Here is a 22,050-nt window from a genome sequence, read left to right as displayed (position 1 = left end):
TATTTTAAGGAACTGCTTCATTAAGCTTTATAAGATAAGATAAGATTACTTTATTAATCCCACAGTGGGTAGAGAACATGATTCAGTTTCTGTTCTTTTAGTTTTATTTATTTATTATTTGTTTTATTTATATATTTAGCGAAAAGATGATGATATTCCATGTTAATCTTTGTATCCTTTGTCTTTGTTATTTTTCTTTGATCTATGTATATCTTTAGATTAAGATTGTGTCATTTTGAACTTTCTTTTTATAGAAACTTTTTCTTTTTTTATAGATCTATCGTCTGTGTTGCTGTGAGCTGGAAAAACAATATTAGTATTTTATGAATTATCGTCTGTATTGCTGTGTATTTTTAATTGGAAAAAACGTTATAGAATATATTATTATTATTATTATTATATTATTAGATCCATCCATCCATCCATCCATCCATCCATCCATCCATCCATCCATCCATCCATCCATCCATCCATCCATCCATCCATCCTTCTATCTACCTTCTGTTGTAATTGCACCCTAAATACGCTAGGTGGGGCCAGTGGTTTGTCGGAAGTAAAGTGTCATTTAACTCGTGCAAAAACGTATACAATTATTATTATTATTTAAATCATTCTATGTGTGTGGCCATTATTAATTGTATATTTTTATAACTAAAATTATTTAATGCTAAGATATAGAAAATCGTTGCTTTCCGTATCGGTTATATATATATTAAAAAAAACATCGCAATAGTTAATTTTATTGACTTAGTTTCAAACAAAGTTGTTCATGGTATCGAAGGTCATCCGTAAGCAGCATTTAAAGTCTCGCATTTCTAAGCTTTAAGCGCCAACACTGGCAAAGAACCACGAGTTACATCAGCGTTCGAATTGTTTTGTCCGACACTCCTACAAGCACATGAACGCAGCACCGGCCCCCGTGACGTCACCAGCGCACTCTAGAGTCAGGAGGGGGGTCTTCGGCTCCGCGCGGGGTCTTCTTCGTCAGTCTTCGTCAGTCTTCGTCAGCGTTCGTCAGCCCGCGACAGGTGTCGCTCAAAATGGTGGTCGGTGCGTGAGAGGAGATACTTAGACGTTTCACCGGACGATGCCCGGCGGGAGAGAAGACTTATCTGCGCCGAACACTCGCCTCTACACGCCCCGGTGACTTCTCTGCTCGTCGAGGTGTCGCTTTGTTTATACGTCGCTGGTGACGCGAGGGTCGAGGGTTCGAACGCCGCGAGGAAGGAAGAGCAACACGGGAGGCGACGATGTTCGAGTCCCGGGCGATTTCGTTCGTGCTGCTCGACATAGTGTGTCTCGTTCTGGGTGAGTGTCCTCGCCTCGGTCCCTCGCTTCCGTTTGGAACATGTCGAGTCACATGTCGACTCAGGAAACTATGTTTATTGTTTGGATCTTGTTGTGTTTTTTTCGCCATCTGCATTTATATATATATTTTGGTGTTTGTATAATTGGACGATACGATACGATACGTATCGCGATTCGACGATACGATATATTTTGACGCTTTTCGAACAATGATATATATATATATATTTGTAGTATTGTCGTAGTACTTGACCACATCACTCTTGGAGAAGTTTTCAAACCAAAATATGTCCAAACGTCGGCTTTAAAAAGCAGCTGGAGTCCATCGTATCCTCTCGTCCTCAGTCATCGCCGGGTGGTTTCATTGCAACACAAAATGAACAAACTCTTTGAATATTTGCATGTTAATTGTAAATCATTAAAAAGATATATATATATATATATATATATTTATTTATTTTTTCACACTTTATTGGAATTAATAAACAAAAAAAGAAGAAAATACGATTTGAAGGTGAACCCCCCCCCCCAAAAAAATGTAATACAGTTCAGTTGTTGATACAGTGTTGTTAAAAGAATACAAGTGTGTATTAGCAAGAAACTTACGATATGATGAGTATTGTAAGAGTCGACGATGCAATGTATCGCGATTCACGATCGACGATACGATATATTTTGATGATCAATGATCTATATTTGTAGTATTGTTGTTGTAGTTGACCACATCACTCTTGACGAAGTTTTCAAACCAAAATATGTCCAAACGTCGGCTTTAAAAAGCAGCTGGAGTCCATCGTATCCTCTCGTCCTCAGTCATCGCCGGGTGGTTTCATTGCAACACAAAATGAACAAACTCTTTGAATATTTGCATGTTAATTGTAAATCATTAAAAAGATATGTATATATATATATATTTATGTTTTCACACTTTATTGGAATTAATAAACAAAAAAAGAAGAAAATACGATTTGAAGGTGAACCCCCCCCCCCCACCCAAAAAAAAATGTAATACAGTTCAGTTGTTGATACAGTGTTGTTAAAAGAATACAAGTGTGTATTAGCAAGAAACTTACGATATGATGAGTATTGTAAGAGTCGACGATGCAATGTATCGCGATTCACGATCGACGATACGATATATTTTGATGATCAATGATCTATATTTGTAGTATTATTGTTGTAGTTGACAACATCACTCTTGACGAAGTTTTCAAACCAAAATATGTCCAAACATCTGCTTTAAAAAGCAGCTGGAGTCACTGTATCCTCTCGTCCTCAGTCAGTAATTGGAGTCAGATCATTGTCCGTTGTTTTAATTGCAACACAAAATGAACAAACTCTTTGAATATTTGCATGTTAATTGTAAATAATTAAATATACAAGTGTGTATTAGCAGGAATCTGAAGATATGATGAGTATTGTAAGAGTCGATGATACAATGTATCGAGATACTGTACGTACTACGATGTATTGTCTTCTTTAAAGTAATTAAATTGGAGTAAAACTGTCATTTTTTATAAATAGCGTACATTTTTGTATATAGTGTATGTTGTGAAATAATACGTTTTTCAAATATTTTTTATTTTTATTTAAATATTTTATGTATATTATATTTGTTTTTATTTTTCTCCTGATGCTGCTGTAAACTGAAAATTCCCCTTGAGTAATTAAGGAATACATCTAATCTAATCTAATAACATTGTAAACACAATACTTCAGTTTACTATCTTTAAAGTATATACTTTATTGAATATTGTTTTGATTGTTTAAGCGCTTTGTGACCCTGGTCTGGAAAAGCGCTATACAAATATAAATTACTTACTTACTTACTTACTATCAGCTGATGTTTGTATTTGACAAGAGATGAAGTATTTGTAAATAAAACATAAATCGATTCAGTGTTTAATATCAAATATATTGTGATATTGATATTTAATCGAACTAATGTATATAAATATAATGTTAAAAATAGTTTTACCTCAATTTAACATGACATTAACATCAACAACTATAAGTAACACTTGAACAACATGAAAAACTCAACGATATACATTATATATTTGATAAAACACCAGATGAACCAACAACGATCCACGAGACGTACAGAGACGACGCTCCTGTTTTCTTTGACTCGCCTCCACCATTGTTCTGCTGCAACAATGGCCTCCATGTTGGATTATATCATCTCTGGCTCCAAGATGTTTCCATCGGCGTCGACTTACTCAGCACTTTGTAGCGTCTGAAGGTCACGTGATCGTGGATCTGCTTCCTATCAATTAACGCTGGTCGTCCATGACTCAGCGCTACGAGGGTTTTCCTTTTCCTGGAAGATCCTGCAGAATGTTTAGAAGAAGAAGAAGAAGAAGAAGAAGAAGATCAGAACCACAAGAAATACACTGTTGTATGTGCAGCAGTGAACAAGTAAACAATAGAAATGGATCGAATATAATTGAAATAAACTAAGTAGATGCTGTTAATTACATAATTATAACATTACTATAGGCTTATTGAGGAAAACATTTACATTTAGATGAAAATAAATAAATAAAACAATAAGTAGATGCTGTTAATTACATAATTATAACATTACTATAGTTTTATTGAGGAAATAATGTAGATTTTTATTAAAATAAATGAAAGAAACAATAAGAAGATTGTTGTTAATAATATAATTACATTATTTCCTCAATAAAACTATAGTAATTTTGTAATTATATTATTAACAACAATCTTCTTATTGTTTCTTTCATTTATTTTAATAAAAATCTACATTATTTCCTCAATAAAACTATAGTAATGTTATAGATTTTTATTAAAATAAATGAAAGAAACAATAAGAAGATTGTTGTTAATAATATAATTACATTATTTCCTCAATAAAACTATAGTAATTTTGTAATTATATTATTAACAACAATCTTCTTATTGTTTCTTTCATTTATTTTAATAAAAATCTACATTATTTCCTCAATAAAACTATAGAATGTTATAGATTTTTATTAAAATAAATGAAAGAAACAATAAGTAGATTGTTGTTAATAACATAATTATAACATTACTATAGGCTTATTGAGGAAAAAATGTACATTTTGATTTAAAAAAATAAATTAACGATAAGTAAATGCTGTTAATTACATAATTCTAACATTACTTTAGTTTTATTGAGGAAAAAATGTACATTTTGATGAAGATAAATGGATTTATATGTATATCAGTTGAATCAAAATATTTAATTGTTGAATTAAACCTTTAAAATGTAAAAATTATGAATTTTCTGATTGAAATACTGCTGTTTTTTTTATAAAATATTGTTTATTTCATTGCTACCAACACATATTTTCTACGTCTCTTACAAATCTATTCAATTTCTTTTCATACCTCTTGGCCAAAAAGTTTTAGATGTCTGCAAAGTTGGGGCTTGAGTGAGCAGTTTTTTTTATATAATTATATAATATACAAATTAAAAAAGATTGAATTTAGAATTGGCTTGATATTGATTTTTAAAAAATCTCTTTTTTTGAATATATATATTTTCTTTTTAATAGCTGTACTCAATAATTTCCCTGTTGCAAGTGTGATATTTTTTATGTTTTTTTTTTTTAATAATCAAGTCAATAAAAATAGAGATTTTTACATTTAATATCAAGCCAATTCTAAATTCAATCTTTTTTTCATTCGCCGTCTTTTAAATTCAACATAAAAATGGCAAAACTGCCAAAAATGTTTATATTGAATTTAAAAGGCTACGAATTAAAAAAAAAATCGAATTTACGATTTATTTTTCTTCTGCTTTTGCAAATAAAAATGTCAAACCCTATGAAAACCCTGAAAAAAATTCAATTAAATTATTCGATAATAACAAAACTTTTCAATATAGAAATGATTGCATTTAATTCAAAATTTTCAATGCTTAAAAAATAAATTCAAAGTTTCAACAATTTAAATTTTAAATGAAACTATTCAATGTTCTAATGACACTCATTTTCAAGAATAAATTGTTGAAAAATAATAATGTTGTGTAAGTCAAAGGTAAAAACAACAGTTTATAAATATGAATCTTTGTTTAATTTGTCATCATTAACCCACACGACTCTTGTTTATATCTTAAAAATGTTTGTTTTCTTTTCTCAACGTAAAGTGTTTAATGAAGTACATTTTCGATGTTCCTCCAGGAATACGTTCAGGTGTTAACCCTTGTGTCTTCACTGCTTGTGTCACAATCTTGTTGTGTTTTGCTCCTGCAACACAACGACATCCTGGCAGGAATCTGACAAAAAAAACAAGCACGACGAGTCATGTTGGAAAAATGCTGCGTGATTCTGTGAATTATTTCGGGTGTTGATCTAATTTCTGTGTAATCTTACATGACTCAACCCTAAAGAATGTGAGGTGTGTGTGTGTGTGTGTGTGTGTGTGTGTGTTGTTGACGACGCTCCAGTGTGTGTTTGTTGTCGTGACGGACTCGTGATTCTCCGGTTACTCCGGCTGCTCCGGCTGCTGCCGCCAATCATCCCACGAAGCTAACTGACTTGGCAAGAGACTCTCTTGACCTTTGACCTCTGGATTTAGACGGGAAGAGAAAACACAACACGTTCTTGAGCAAGACACAGAATTTCATTAATGATTGATAATGAAAAGATTCGCAAGACTTGCATAAAAACATGTTTTTTCAAAGAAAAATAATTTGAATTCCCTGAGGAACCGTGTCTTCTTGGTACAAGTTACTCACTACTGAGCGTGTTCTGGTTCTGGCCAATAGCGAAGCAGCATCTGGGCACCAATTTAAAGTCGTGCCTGATTGGCCGAAGTGGGCGTTTAAGAAACGCTTGATTTATACAATAAATAAATATAAATGATCGCACATGTTTTCAATAATTTCGTTGCTTGGTTATGTTTGATTGAGCGGAATCGGACGGTGTTTGTTTTATATGTTACAAGTAGGGCTGCACGATATTGGGAATAAGTGCGATATTTGATATTGGTGTCTTGAATTGTGATATCGATATTAATGCTATCATTTTTTTTCTTTCACCTAAAAATGTAGCTGCTTGCAGTAGCGGGTACTGTAGTGGAGGTCCGGCAGTTCAGAGAAGGAAAAAGATGCGATATTTCCCTTTCGTTTATTTCCGCTCTTCAGTGTCGACATTATCGTAGAAAAATATCACTTCTAACGCTCAGTCTCGCGGGACTTGCATCGGTTTCCCGCCAAACTGAGCGACATCAGAGAGGAGCCGCCGGCGCGTCACAATATCACCAAATCAATAATAAATCCACCTCCTTGTACACGCACACATAACACTTTATAAATGACGCTAACAACTTAGCTGGTTAGCATACGGGGAAGACGGACAGGTTTGTTTGGAAGTTCACGATCTTATAAGAAAACAACTGAGACGAGATGAAAAGTTCTTACAATATGTTGCTTTAACGAAGGAGGTTGAAAGAGACGAGTGACTGGATCACTAGTGTTTGACTAGATCATGAGTTAGTATTACTGCTGTGTATATACTGAGCTAAGTCAGTGCGCTGGCAAGACGCGTCGCCGTAGCAACCGAGCTTAGCACAGTTCACAGACGGACGGAGACCTAAACGACAACAAGACATAGAAGTACAAATTGGCAACTTTACAGAACGTGACACTGATTGGTTGAAGTGCACATTTTGGAAATGCTTGATTTATACAATTAAAAAATGATACATTTTCACATGTTTTCAATATGTAAATCGCACTGACGGAGCCACGAAGGAATTCATTAACATTTAGCTGCACCTGTTCCCCTGCTGGTCCTCGTCCTCCTAATTGATTACCACAGAAGTGATTACAGAACGAGGGAAGAGTGTGTGTGTCTGAGAGTGTGTATTAACTATCATCATGTTAATGTTATTATCATCTTTTAATATCACAATATTTCTTTCAATATATCGTCCAGCCCTGGTTACAAGTAAACGGTAGAAACTCATTGTGAACTTGTTTAGTAAAGTTTGACTGACTTTATTTCTATAATCCAGTGAACTTTACGTGTAGAAAAAGTGTGAAACATTGACAGTGCGCTTAATAATCCAGTGCACCAGACAGTGCGGTAAATATCATGTGTGTGCGTTGTGTACTCGTGTTGTCACAGGATGTGTAAGGTAAGGTCGATGTCTTGTGTTCTAACGCTGCTCTTCGTCCACAGGAGGTTTGCCTCTGGCAGCCTTCAACCTGGGTAAAGTCCGTCCCTACCAGAGGGGCTTTTTCTGTAGCGATGACAGCATCAAGTACCCCTTCCACCCCAGCACGGTCACGTCCACGGTGCTGTACACCGTGGGCTTCACGCTGCCCATTAGCTGCGTAAGTAAGGACGGCAGGAAACATGACGAGTCGATAGATCTAGTCTTGAGAGAAAACATGACCTTTAAATAATCAGGAGCGTTGTTTGGGTTTCGACGCCGGCGCCAGTTTTTAATCCCAGTGATAATAGTAATAATGGATCTTAATCCTATTAGCGACCCTAAGACTCGTGTCAATAAAGTTGTAAAACAAAAGTTGTTACAGGTCGTTCCACGAGCTTAAGAAACCAGCGTGAGACGCATTCATTATTTAAAACATAAACAAGAGTCTTTGTTTGGACTTTATTATTTATAACAACATTACGATGTCTTTAAAATCATTCTTTTCTAATCTATAATCCTTGACAACACTTTACTGTCGTTCTGTTTGCACTTAACTGCAAACTGGACTGAAAAATCGATGTATTTTTTATTATTGTTTGATATTCTAATCTAATAACTACAAAAATATTTTTATAAATTCATTATTATTGTTCTTTTTAAGCTTTTAAATTCTGTATTTTCGGTGGCACTATCATACCAACAATTTTATGTTGAATTTAAAAGGCTGCAAGTAAAAGGTTTTTGCATTTTGCACATTTACTTTTGAATTATTGGAATTAAAATATCAAACTCTATGTGTAAAAAGAACATTATTAGTATTCATTCACTTATTCAACAAACTTTCAATTTAGAAATACTTTAACTCACTTATTCCAAAAAAATGAAACTTTTTATTTTGTGAAATGTTTTTTTTTTTGTTTAAGCATTTGGAAACATTTTAATTAGAACAATTCAATATTTTGTAGTCACTGATAAACTTATACATTTTTTGCCCGGATCAGAAATAAAGCAAAGAAAATACTTGTCGCCAAAAAGTTCCTCTGATACTCGAATACACTCCTCAATGTTTTTCCACAATATTTATATATGTATTGTCATGAAAAATTCTGTACTCTTATTTTTAAATCTAAATATTGCAATACGAAGTTTTTTTGTTGCAGAGAACCTCAAGCTCACAAGAACGAAAAAAGGGACAATAAAGTTGACGTTTAAATTCAACGTAAACCTCTTGGTTTTACATTATATTTGACAAAGTAACGATGATAATCTGAATATATATTTAATTGGTTCAACAGAAATATAAAAAAATAACTTTTTTCACAGACGGACAGGAAATGTTTTTAGTATTTAGGAATATTTTTGTTTCATTTGACTCACCAATAAATCAAATAAGTGGCTGCTACATTTAAGTCGGTATGTAAAAAAATAAATAATTAAATAAAACAAAATATAATGTCTATGATCCAAACATGTTTTTAAAACGGGACTTATTGGTTCTTTATACCCTTATTTTTTATTTAATTTTTAACTTTTAGTTTTGTGGAAGAATGACGTTAATGTTTGTCACGTACGCCGTGTTTTAATACACGTGTTGCTCAAATATTCACTAATATACTGACCATCAAGGAAAATAAGTCAAATGTTTAAATATAACTTAAAACTGGTGATCGACTGAATTACCTCAAAGGGAAAAATATAAAATAAATGAATAACATCAAGATAAATATGTTAAATTATTGTTTTATTGTATCTTGTTTTTCCACTTAAATCTTTTTAAGGCAATAAATACTGGCATTTTTGACCAAAAAAACCCTGTTTTCGGGTTCAAACACTAGAAATGAATACTAAAAATAAACAAAATAAAATGGTTGTGAATTTTCTACGTGACCTTTGATCCCATGAGGTCAAGGGTCGAAGGAGGACGACGTCCACTTTCATTGAACTCAAGAACACACAGGGATCGTATCAACTGGTGATTTTATTGAATAATTCAGGTCAACGAAGCAACACTAACTCCTGATCCTGTCGCCTCTTCCGGTCCTGGTTTAACCTCCGTTCGTTCTCAGTTTCTTCTTCCCTGACAAGGTTCGGCGCCACGGCGTTCTGTCACATGGTCACATGGTCACGTGGTCACATGGTCACGTGGTCGACGCTTGCAAATATTTTTGGCCGATGATTTTGAATGATTTTTTTTCTCCTGCCGACTTGTGTTCAGGTCCAGCACCTGGATCTTCCTTCACTAACACTAACTCCTGCGACTTCCTGCCCCGCACAGCTCACCTGGCCGGTCACATGACTCACCTGCACCAGTGTGACGTCTGCTTGAAATAACCTTAATTAACCTGCTTTTCTTTTTGTTTGTTTGTTTGTTTGTTTGTTCTCTCGCCTCTGCCAGTGGGACTGCCCTTCGTTACACTCAATCTGCAACACAAACCTTTCCGCCGAGGCTTTTTCTGTAATGACGATTCCATCAAGTATCCGGTCAAAGCGGAAGCCATTTCCTATCAGGTGTTAGGAGGAATAATGATTCCTCTCACCATTTTTGTTGTAAGTGCCTTTGTTTCTAATCTCTCTTGTTTTTTTTACGCTAATAACTCCAGCTTTTCTTCTTCTCCTCCTCCTGCTCGTTGCATCCAATCTTTGTGTTTCTGTTGAAATGTTGTTTTTCAATGGAATTCAATATTTGATTGAATTTGCTTTTATTGAATTCGATCATTTCTATATTTAAATTTTATTTTATTTAATCCCAACAAATTAATTGAATAAAAAAACAATCCTTTTTTTTTTTTACAAATATATCTTGATATTCTTATTCCAATAATTCAAAATATTATTTTCTTAATACAATATTTTTCAATGTGTAGCCTTTTCAATTCAATATAAATGTTGGTATAATAGAGTCACCAAACAAAACCAATAGAGCACCGAGATACTGGATCGAACCTTCAGCCAATCATGGTTCACTTTTATGTTTTTGTCATTATTGTATTTAGAACATGAAACTAAATGTGTAAAAATAGAACTTTTCAATATAGAAGTCACTGAATTCAAATGTCCAATTCTTTATAAAAGAACATTTTAATAAATAAATATTTTGTAATCAAGTAGTAAGTCATGTGACCAAAGAACCGAAAACATGAAATGCCTAAAATGACTTTTATTTATAAGAACTTTGTCCTTATTATATAAATAAAACTAAATAAATCTAAAATATCAGCCTTTAAATCAAACTATATATATTTATTTCTTCTTATAATCATATTCGTCCCAACAAAAGTCTCTTTAATGTACCTTTAAAATCAACAAGATGTAAAAGAAAAAACAAGTTTCACTTTGTTGTCCACGAGACAAACAACAATACAATTTATTTTTGCCTCGAGTCAATAAAAAAATACCAAATAAAACACAGTTTCTCTGAGACGAGTGTGATCGACGGTCGACGCAGTGAAAACACTTAAACACTTAAACACTGTGTGTGTGTGTGTGTGTGTGTGTGTGTGTGTGTGTGTGTGTGTGTGTGTGTGTGTGTGTGTGTGTGTGTGTGTGTGTGTGTGTGTGTGTGTGTGTGTGTGTGTGTGTGTGTGTGTGTGTGTGTGTGTGTGTGTGTGTGTGTGTGTGTGTGTGTGTGTGTGTGTGTGTGTGTGTGTGTGTGTGTGTGTGTGTGTGTGTGTGTGTGTGTGTGTTGCTCCCAAAACAAAAGTCAAAATAAAGAACACATGAATAGTAAGAAATTATCTTAAAGTTTTTTAGAAAAAAGAAAATGTATTTAAGCCTCAAAAGATCTTGATATTAGTTGTAAAAAAAAGTTCTTAAGATATAAGAGTCAACATAACATAAGTGTAACATTTGTTCATTCAAGTTAATTTTATTTTCAGAAACACTTGTATTATTATTATTATTTAGTCATTATACATGTAAAAAAAACTTCTTCCATCAGAGTTATGACTCAAACTACAAAATATACTTATTTTTTAGCGTATATTTCAGCGTCAGTCTTTTTTTCCAACCATTTGTTTCCTTCTTTTTACATATAATCTCCAAAAAAACCAGATTCTTCCCAAAATAAATGACTTTACTCAACAGTAAATAAAGACAAATAATGAAAAGACAGAATAAACTAAGATATTTTGTACGTGACATAAAGGAAAATCAAAAGAAATTGAAAATAAGTATCAAAATACAAATAATTACACATATTGTTTTAGTATGAATTGATCAATATTAAAACTTTAAATGTTTTATAAAAAAACATTAAAACATGTTTTTCTTCGCCTCAGGAGACATGGAAGTATTTTCATAAAACAACCTCCACGGAGAAGCTCGTGGTCACATGACTTTCATCAAAACAAAGCATTAGCTGATGGAAAAACACCAGTTTGTTTTCTGGAGACAAAGGTCACGAGTCATGTGACTGCATTGATGGTTTAATGATCTCTTGGTTGTTATTTAACATATAGAGTCTGTTTGTTCTCAGGCTTTTTTAACTCGCGTGACACGATTAAAGTTCACGAGTCGTTCGATACGAAGGAAAATAGTGCAGAGACGCCATCTAGTGGACTCTGAAGGTAATGACTCTGATTCGTGAAGCTTCATCAACACATCACTAGTTACAGATAGTTTAATTAATTTAGTTTAATATTCTGATTTCAATAATTCAAGAATACTTTTTTTTAATTTAATATATTTTTAATTCGTGGCCATTAATCCTTTATATAAATATGATGGAATATTATTCATGTTTGTTTTTTGACACAATTATAACATTTGATTTGAATTGAAAAGACTAGGGATTAAAAAATGTAAATATAAATATTAATATTGGAATTAGAAGATTTAACTCTACGTGTAAAAAAAAAATGCATCCATTTCGGTATAATATATAAAAAACTGTATAAATTCCCTTTTTTTTTGAGGGGAAAATGTTGGATTATTACACGTGTAAAAAAGCAAAAAAACAACTAATTAATTTTCGAAAAGTATTCAAATCAATTATAAGATAAACAACCTTTCAACACAAATGTTTTTAATTAATTAATTTAAAACAAAAATAATTCAACCTTTTATATTAATGTTTCAAATATTGAAAAATAATTCAACCTTTAAATCAGATTTTTATTTTTTATTTTATTTAATTAAATGATTTAACACGATAATATTTCAACCTTTTATATTAATGTTTAAAATATAAAATATATATATTATTATTTAACCTGAATATAAATATTTCTTTATAAATAATAACCATTTTTCAATTCATAAAAAAAAAACCAGTTCAACGTTTCAATATAAAAAAAAAGGGGAAATAATTTAATATATTTTATTGTCTTCGAACATTAATTGTTAATTAAAAGTTTCATTAATGTGTCAAATAAATGCTTCTGGAAAAGGGAAACAAAAGCACAAAACAAATGATCTTCGGTTTTCACAGAACGAAACGACAGTAAAGATATAAACTTTTAAGACTTTTTTCATCTAAAGTCACACATTTAAATTCAAGACTCATTTGTTCTTGTTTGGAAAATTTAGCATTTGTTTGACTAAGAATGGAACAAAAAATATATGTTAATGGTGTCGACTGATGTCCTGTATTTCTTTGAATAAATATACGTATTTTTCCAAAAAAAAGTATCAATAAAATCAATAAAACACTTTCTCGTGATTTCTTACGACCAAAAACGTTTTTAACCACCGGTGATGTTAGCATAGCATTAGCATCTGTGTGTAAACTATCGCTATAGCAACCCTAAAACAACATCAAAGACTTCATAAAAAAAACATTTGTCGCCACGTTGACGTGAAATTAAATTTATTTTAGTTTCTCTATTGTTTGTTTGTGTTTAATTATTTATTTTCTTACACGAACAGATACAAGTTACGAGAAAACAAACTCTTTTTTCTTCCAAAATCTCCAAAACTTTTGTTTCCGCATCATTTTATAAACGTTTCCTGATCGTCTCGTTCAAATATTTATTTAGTTTTATTTTGTTAACTTTAGCTGATGGTGTCTGAAAGTTTTGGTTACCATGACAACCAATTTAAAATAAAACTTGACTTTATTAAAACTGTGTTTGTTTATGTGTTGATTTTATGACTTGATATTAGACAGAAATATGTAATTATAAGTTTTAAAAAATCTTATTTTATTGAATTAAATATAAACTTAATAAAGTTACACTCTTTGGATGTTGTCATGGTAACCCCAGTGCTAAATACTAACAAACACAAAAACACACCAAAAATGATTAAAAATCTTTATTGATTAAAAGTTGATTCTAAAGAAAAAAAAGGTTATAAAATACAGATGTAACAACTAAATGTACATGATTTTTTAATTATATTAAAAATGAATAAAAAAATGAACTTAATAAAGTTACACTTTTGGATGTTGTCATGGTAACCCCAGTGCTAAATACTAACAAACACAACAACACACCAAAAATTATTAAAAATCTTTATTGATTAAAAGTTGATTCTAAAGAAAAAAAAGGTTATAAAATACAGATGTAACAACTAAATGTACATGATTTTTTTAATAAATTAAAAATTAATGAAAAAATGAACTTAATAAAGTAACACTCTTTGGATGTTGTCATGGTAACCCCAGTGCTAAATACTAACAAACACAACAACACACCAACAATTATTAAAAATCTTTATTGATTAAAAGTTGATTCTAAAGAAAAAAAAGGTTATAAAATACAGATGTAACAACTAAATGTACTTAATCGTTTTAATTAAATTGAATAAAATTAATATAGTTACACTCTTTGGATGTTGTCATGGTAACCCCAGTGCTAAATACTAACAAACACAAAAACACACCAAAAATGATTAAAAATCTTTATTGATTAAAAGTTGATTCTAAATTAAAACAAGGTTATAAAATACAGATGTAACAACTAAATGTACATGATTTTTTTAATAAATTAAAAATTAATGAAAAAATGAACTTAATAAAGTAACACTCTTTGGATGTTGTCATGGTAACCCCAGTGCTAAATACTAACAAACACAACAACACACCAACAATTATTAAAAATCTTTATTGATTAAAAGTTGATTCTAAAGAAAAAAAAGGTTATAAAATACAGATGTAACAACTAAATGTACTTAATCGTTTTAATTAAATTGAATAAAATTAATATAGTTACACTCTTTGGATGTTGTCATGGTAACCCCAGTGCTAAATACTAACAAACACAAAAACACACCAAAAATGATTAAAAATCTTTATTGATTAAAAGTTGATTCTAAATTAAAACAAGGTTATAAAATACAGACGTAACAACTAAATGTACATGATTTTTAAATTATATTAAAAATGAATAAAAAAATGAACTTAATAAAGTAACACTCTTTGGATGTTGTCATGGTAACCCCAGTGCTAAATACTAACAAACACAACAACACACCAACAATTATTTAAAATCTTTATTGATTAAAAGTTGATTCTAAATTAAAACGAGGTTATAAAATAGAGATGTAACAACTAAATGTACTTAATTGTTTTAATTAAATTGAATAAAATTAATAAAGTTACACTCTTTGGATGTTGTCATGGTAACCCCAGTGCTAAATACTAACAAACACAACAACACACCAACAATTATTAAAAATCTTTATTGATTAAAAGTTGATTCTAAAGAAAAAGGTTATAAAATACAGATGTAACAACTAAATGTACATGATTTTTTTAATAAATTAAAAATTAATGAAAAAATGAACTTAATAAAGTTAGACTTTTTAGATGTTGTCATGGTAACCCCAGTGCTAAATACTAACAAACACAACAACACACCAAAAATTATTAAAAATCTTTATTGATTAAAAGTTGATTCTAAATTAAAACTAGGTTATAAAATAGAGATGTAACAACTAAATGTACTTAATTGTTTTAATTAAAATGAATAAAGTTACACTCTTTGGATGTTGTCATGGTAACCCCAGTGCTAAATATTAACAAACACAAAAACACACCAAAAACTATTAAAAATCTTTATTGATTAAAAGTTGATTCTAAAGAAAAAGGTTATAAAATACAGACGTAACAACTAAATGTACATGATTTTTTTAATAAATTAAAAATGAATGAAAAAATGAACTTAATAAAGTTAGACTTTTTAGATGTTGTCATGGTAACCCCAGTGCTAAATACTAACAAACACAAAAACACACCAAAAACTATTAAAAATCTTTATTGATTAAAAGTTGATTCTAAAGAAAAAGGTTATAAAATACAGACGTAACAACTAAATGTACATGATTTTTTTAATAAATTAAAAATTAATGAAAAAATGAACTTAATAAAGTTAGACTTTTTGGATGTTGTCATGGTAACCCCAGTGCTAAATACTAACAAACACAAAAACACACCAAAAATTATTAAAAATCTTTATTGATTAAAAGTTGATTCTAAATTAAAACAAGGTTATAAAATAGAGATGTAACAACTAAATGTACTTAATTGTTTTAATTAAATTGAATAAAATTAATAAAGTTACACTCTTTGGATGTTGTCATGGTAACCCCAGTGCTAAATACTAACAAACACAAAAACACACCAAAAATTATTAAAAATCTTTATTGATTAAAGGTTGATTCTAAAGAAAAAAAAGGTTATAAAATACAGATGTAACAACTAAATGTACATGATTTTATTAATAAATTAAAAATTAATGAAAAAATGAACTTAATAAAGTTAGACTTTTTAGATGTTGTCATGGTAACCCCAGTGCTAAATACTAACAAACACAACAACACACCAAAAATGATTAAAAATCTTTATTGATTAAAAGTTGATTCTAAATTAAAACGAGGTTATAAAATAGAGATGTAACAACTAAATGTACTTAATTGTTTTAATTAAATTGAATAAAATTAATAAAGTTACACTCTTTGGATGTTGTCATGGTAACCCCAGTGCTAAATACTAACAAACACAACAACACACCAAAAATGATTAAAAATCTTTATTGATTAAAAGTTGATTCTAAAGAAAAAGGTTATAAAATACAGATGTAACAACTAAATGTACATGATTTTTTTAATAAATTAAAAATTAATGAAAAAATGAACTTAATAAAGTTAGACTTTTTAGATGTTGTCATGGTAACCCCAGTGCTAAATACTAACAAACACAAAAACACACCAAAAACTATTAAAAATCTTTATTGATTAAAAGTTGATTCTAAAGAAAAAGGTTATAAAATACCGAACTAAACTTCATAAGCAACATTCATGGTCGTCCTCCATGTTTCCTGCTTCATGTCACGTTTAGTGTTTGTTTGCACGACACCCTGACCCTCGTTCTCTCCCCAGATGGTCGTGGGCGAGTGCGTGTCCGTCAACCTGCAGCGCGTCACGTCCAAGTCTGGCTTCGGCAACTACCTCGCCTGCGTCTACAAGGCCGTCGGCTCCTTCCTGTTCGGCGCCGCCATGAGTCAGTCGCTCACCGACATCGCCAAGTACTCCATCGGGCGCCTGCGGCCGCACTTCCTGGACGTGTGCCGGCCCGACCCCACGACCTTCAACTGCACCGTCGGCGCCTACGTGGAGGACTTCGTGTGCACCGGTGACGCCATCAAGTCCAACGAGGGCAGGTCAGTGTGTTTCACAGGGAAGGACAAGTGTGGCTACGGGAAGGAAGTTCAATGTTGTCATTGGAATGTTGAAACTATGGGTTTTTCTATTGAATTTTATATTTTTAAGAATTGAATTTAGTGAATAGTTTAATTATTTGTACATTGAAAGGTTGAGTTTGTTTACTTTAAAATACTGGAATTAAAATATATTTGCTAAATTAATGCATTTTTTTTCATTCGTAGTCTTTTAAATGCAATATAAACATGTTGGTGTAATAGAGTCGCCAGACATGACCAACAGAGCACCGAGATACTGGATCCAACTTTCAGCCAATCATGCGACACGATTATACAAACATTTTTATATTGATTTAAAAAGACTAAGAATTAAACGTTGAATTTAGGAAATATATTTTTGGATTATTGGAATTAGAATATAAAAAAAAAAACAATATTTTTTTTAAATCCCATTTTTTTAAACTAAATTATACCAATAATAAAAATCCAATGTTTAAAAAACATTTTAAATATTAGATTCAACACAAAATATTGTGACGACACTGATAAACTTCTTAAGATGTGAAGAAACTTCTACTCGGGAGAAATGAAAGGTCAAAGGTCAAAGGTCACAGTGAGACACTAAGCGACAGATAAAAACGATCTTGTTAAACTGATGAGTTTAGATGAGATTCAATCAAAGTTGAATCAGTGAGTTGTGTGTTTACGAGGACAAAGTACAACAACACTTTATCGTCACATGATTGTGTGTCTGTGTTTTCGTGCAAGTGTGTGTCTCTGCGAGTGTGTTTTTTTTTCAGCAAGTGTGTGTCTCTGTGTTTTTTTGTGCAAGTGTGTCTCTGTGCGAGTGTTTTTTTTCAGCAAGTGTGTGTCTCTGTGTGTTTGTGTTTTTTTGTGCAAGTGTGTCTCTGTGCGAGTGTGTTTTTTTTCAGCAAGTGTGCGTCTCTGTGTGGTTTTTTGTGTGCAAGTGTGTTTTGTGCAAGTGTGTCTCTGTGTGGTTTTTTTTTGTGCAAGTGTGTTTTGTGCATGTGTGTCTCTGTGCGAGTGTTTTTTTCAGCAAGTGTGTGTCTCTGTGTGTTTGTGTTTTTTGTGCAAGTGTGTTTTGTGCAAGTGTGTCTCTGTGCGAGTGTTTTTTTCAGCAAGTGTGTGTCTCTGTGTGTTTGTGTTTTTTGTGCAAGTGTGTTTTGTGCAAGTGTGTCTCTGTGCGAGTGTGGTTTTTTTCAGCAAGTGTGTGTCTCTGTGTGTTTGTGTTTTTTTCAGCAAGTGTGTGTCTCTGTGAGTGTGTGTCTGTGCGTTTTTTTGCGTCTGTGTGGTTGTATGTATCTTTGTGTGTACGCATGTCTCTGTGCGTGAGTCCCTCCCTTTGTATTTTCCCCTTTGTGTGCGTTTGTGTGTGTGTGTGTGTTGTGTGCGTTTGTGTGAGTCAACAGCGGCAGGTCTGGCTCGGATCAAGTTTCCTCATGAAACTCAAACTGAAACGAGTCCAGATTTTTTAAAATTAGTGATGAATCATCAGATTTTGTCGTCAGTGTCAATAAAGTTTGGATTCGAAGTCGACACACACCGACGGTCGATGGTTGTGAGTCCGAGGGGGTGACACTTGTGTTTATTCTGGGATGTTGTTCGTCGTCCCTCCAGAGTTGTTGGTTGTGAAGCAGCTGCAGAAATAATGTTGTCGGTTTGAATCTGTTTAGTTTGTACTTTGTTCTTGATAAAAAAAAATGCTGAGTCATGTTTCCTCCCCAGACTCTCCTTCTACTCCGGCCACTCCTCGTTCTCCATGTACTGCATGTTGTTCCTGGCGGTGAGTCCTTCACACACACGACCTGTTCTCCAGCCAGAGTGGGAGCTGGTTCACCCCGTGTGATCCTGGCCTCGTCCCGTGGTCTCCCCCCTTGACCTCGAGGTCAAATGTAGTTTTGTTTTTAGAAACAAAGAAAAACATTTTTAATGGTTTTATCTGTGATGTCATAAAGTCCTCATGATGTCATAAACCAGTGACTCACGAGGACAGACGAGTGTAAACATGTTGTTCCTCCTCCAGCTCTACCTTCAGGCCCGGCTGCAGGTGGACTGGGCCAGACTCCTGCGGCCCACGGTCCAGTTCTTCCTGGTCACGGCCTCCATCTTCACCGGTCTGTCCCGCGTGTCCGACTACAAACACCACTGGAGCGACGTCCTGGTCGGTCTGCTGCAGGGAGCCGTCATGGCCGTGCTCGTGGTCAGTGTTTCCTCAGCTGATCGCAGTAATACTTTATTATGAGTAATACTATTGTTATCATGTTCTGAGGCACGACCTTCACTGATAACAGAGCTGTGGCTTCATATTATTACTCCAACTACCTTACTCAAGTAATACAGCCTTACAGAGTAATATCCCTGAGGCTGAGAGAGTAATACTGCACAGCCTGAGCTACGAATACTAACCAAGCCTTATGGAGTAATACCAGAGTTTTAAAGGGTAATATCACCTAGCATCATGAAGTATAGGCACAAACGTTGCGGAGTAATACCATGGGGATTAGAGAAGTATCCCCTAGCCTTACGGAGTAGTACTGTGCAGCCTTAGCTAGTAATGCCACCTAGTAATGTGGAGTAATACCACAATGTTTGTGGATTAGTACCGCGGTGCCTTACCGAGAAATACCAATGTTTCACAGAGTAATACTGCCAAGCCTTACGGAGTAATTATGCGCAGCCTTAGTGAGTAATACTACTGAGCCTTGTAGAGAGTATTACTGCAGAGTTTGCAGAAAAATACTTTCAAGCCTTGCATAGTTTGCAGGATTTAAAAAAAAAAACTACTACAGAGCCTAAGGAGTATTGCTGCCAAGCCTTGCAGAGTTCTACCACGAAGCCTCTTCGAGTATTATTATTATTCTGAGACTCCTGTGTTGTTCTCAGTATTATCTTGACCTTTAGAGTATATATTTTATTGAGTATTGTTTTGATTGTTTAAGTTCTTTGTGACCCTGGTCTGGAAAAGCGCTCTATAAATATAAATTACTTACTTACTACCACAGAGGTGTAGAATAATGAGAAATACTCACAAGCCTAACATAGTTTGTGTGGTAAGAGTAGCAGATCCTCGGAGTTCAAGGAAAAACACCGCCTAGCGTTGTGGAGCAGTACTGCGGTGCCTAACCGACGGTCACGTCTGCTCCTGCAGGTCTTCTTCGTCTCCGGCTTCTTCCAGCGACCCGAGGCCAGGAGAGAGGAAAACATTCCGCACACGACGCTCCAGGAGACGCCGACCAACGGACACAACTTCGAGAGTCCGAACTGAGATCTTCTTCTTCAGGACTTTTGATCCAAAGTATTTATGTTTTAACCTGCAAGTGCTCGCCGGCGCCAGACGGACGCTGGTCCGGAACCGCATGCTCCACTAGAGGGTCCCGCCACTGGTGTGAATGTAATTCTGCTTTTTGACCGACCCCCCGGGATCTGATCCAGGATCCGCTTCTTAGACGGGAGTCTGGAAAGCGATCCCGGATCAGAGGCCGGGGTTCTGGTCCGTGTTGCCTTTCGCTGCTACTTCAACCGAACACTTCTGTCCACGAACCACAGTCGTTTATTGGAAATAAAAATATGTACAAAGAGAATAAAAAGACGTTTTCCTGACGGACTCGTGACTCAGAGGTAGAGACTCGCCGCGAACACGATGTCGCGCTTGATCTTCGTGATTCCTGCGGGAGAAGAAGAAGCAAAGGTCACGACCTCCGGCTCCAACAATGCATCATTTTAAGTCACTTATGAAAGATTTACAAACACGAAGACAAAAATCCTCACATTTAAGCGTCATTTTAATTAACAAAAAATCCATTACACTGATCTCCACCACGTCTACACTTTCTTCTTCGCCTTTTTTGTTCACATGACTCTGAAGGTCATCGGAAAATATTGAATTGTTGAATCCAAATTTTTTAATATTTCAAAGTTAAATGTATAAATATTACAATATACAATTGACATTTTTTAACAGCAAGTTTCAAATCAAATTATGATTTTTATTATGAAAAATACTTTTTTTATGTTTCTATAGTAGCCAGACTATTAAAAATACTTTTTAAATGTTTCTATAGTATCCAGACATTACCAACAGAGTACAGAACTACTGCATCGTTGTGTTTAATTTGGAACATTCATTTTTGAATAATTACATTTTCAAACAAAATTACACATTTTTTAAACAATTCAAAACAAGAATCGACTTCTTCAAAATATCATAATTATTGACTTGTAACATTAAAAATTCAAATGCTAAACATTTTTTATAAAAATGATTTTAAACGTTTTTTTCAAGCTCTAAAAAAGTGAATTATATATATATGTTTTTAAGGAACTGTCACTTTGCATCATTAAAAAAACATTAATCATTTTGTTGAAAAAGTTTATTTAACCTAAAATGTATTTTTGAACAGAAGCTCAGATTAATTGATCAACATTTAGAAGCAGACGTTTGATTAAAATATATTTTTTCTCATTGGAAAAGTTGCTTTTTAACCCTAAAACACATTCTCACCGTCGAGCAAACCTGGGATCTGAACCCACAACCGTCTGCTCCGAGACCGAAGCTCTAATTCAACAGTAATCCGAGCGGATCCTCGTCAAGATAATCTGTTCGTGTTTAGAGAAAAGATCTTCTCTTCGGATCCAAACTCAACACATTTAAATAAACGTCGGAGTCAAATATTTGTCCAGTAAATACTTCTGGTTATGATGAGATCCAGACGAGAACCAAAGGATCTTCAGATCATTTCAACATTTTTACTGAGGGATCAATAAAGTTTTACCTTATCTTACCTTACCTTACTGTAGCAACTAAATGAGTTTTAAACAAGTTATTATTATTAGTTTAAATCATTTAATTCAATACGGTCTTTGCTCAGGAGCTACATTTGAGTTAAAAATAAATAGAATATTTTCAAATAAATACATTTTTTAAAACAAGAGTTTGATTTTCTAATTACACTATTTCAAAAATCTTTAA

The 22,050-nt window shown here is 33.1% G+C and overlaps 2 protein-coding genes across 3 annotated transcripts in view; one reads left to right on the top strand and one right to left on the bottom strand.

Annotated features, from left to right (window-relative positions):
• Positions 1-937: 937 nt before the first annotated feature.
• Positions 938-20,681, top strand: plpp1a (phospholipid phosphatase 1a). Of its 2 annotated transcripts, none has more exons than XM_087790598.1 (6): positions 938-1,308; positions 9,857-10,008; positions 16,780-17,060; positions 18,807-18,864; positions 19,105-19,281; positions 20,230-20,681. In XM_087790598.1, exons 1-6 carry the CDS (start codon positions 1,251-1,253, stop codon positions 20,344-20,346), a joined length of 843 nt encoding a protein of 280 aa, XP_087646724.1. In that variant the 5' UTR covers positions 938-1,250; the 3' UTR covers positions 20,347-20,681. The 2 variants fall into 2 exon arrangements, with proteins under 2 accessions (XP_087646724.1, XP_087646723.1); XM_087790597.1 differs by lacking the exon at positions 9,857-10,008 and adding an exon at positions 7,485-7,639 and having other exon boundaries at positions 940-1,308.
• Positions 20,609-22,050, bottom strand: part of mtrex (Mtr4 exosome RNA helicase) — a 31,778-nt gene continuing 30,336 nt past the window's right edge. Inside the window, exon 26 of the mRNA XM_087790593.1 lies at positions 20,609-20,746. Coding sequence (XP_087646719.1) covers positions 20,694-20,746 — 53 coding nt within the window. The 3' untranslated portion in view covers positions 20,609-20,693. The remainder of the gene's footprint in view (positions 20,747-22,050) is intronic.

Source organism: Callionymus lyra, chromosome 5 (genome assembly GCF_982586985.1).
Source record: "Callionymus lyra chromosome 5, fCalLyr1.hap1.1, whole genome shotgun sequence".
Lineage (NCBI taxonomy): Eukaryota > Metazoa > Chordata > Actinopteri > Syngnathiformes > Callionymidae > Callionymus > Callionymus lyra.
This window is presented reverse-complemented; position numbering and strand designations above follow the sequence as displayed.

What these genes read in the sequence shown, in the direction of transcription:
- plpp1a (XM_087790597.1), top strand. Translation starts at nt 1,251, where the DNA reads ATGTTCGAGTCCCGGGCGATTTCGTTCGTGCTGCTCGACATAGTGTGT. An exon ending in CATAGTGTGTCTCGTTCTGG is followed by an intron (nt 1,309 to 7,484) that starts GTGAGTGTCCTC and finishes CTTCGTCCACAG; the next exon opens with GAGGTTTGCCTCTGGCAGCC. An exon ending in ATCAAGTCCAACGAGGGCAG is followed by an intron (nt 17,061 to 18,806) that starts GTCAGTGTGTTT and finishes TTTCCTCCCCAG; the next exon opens with ACTCTCCTTCTACTCCGGCC.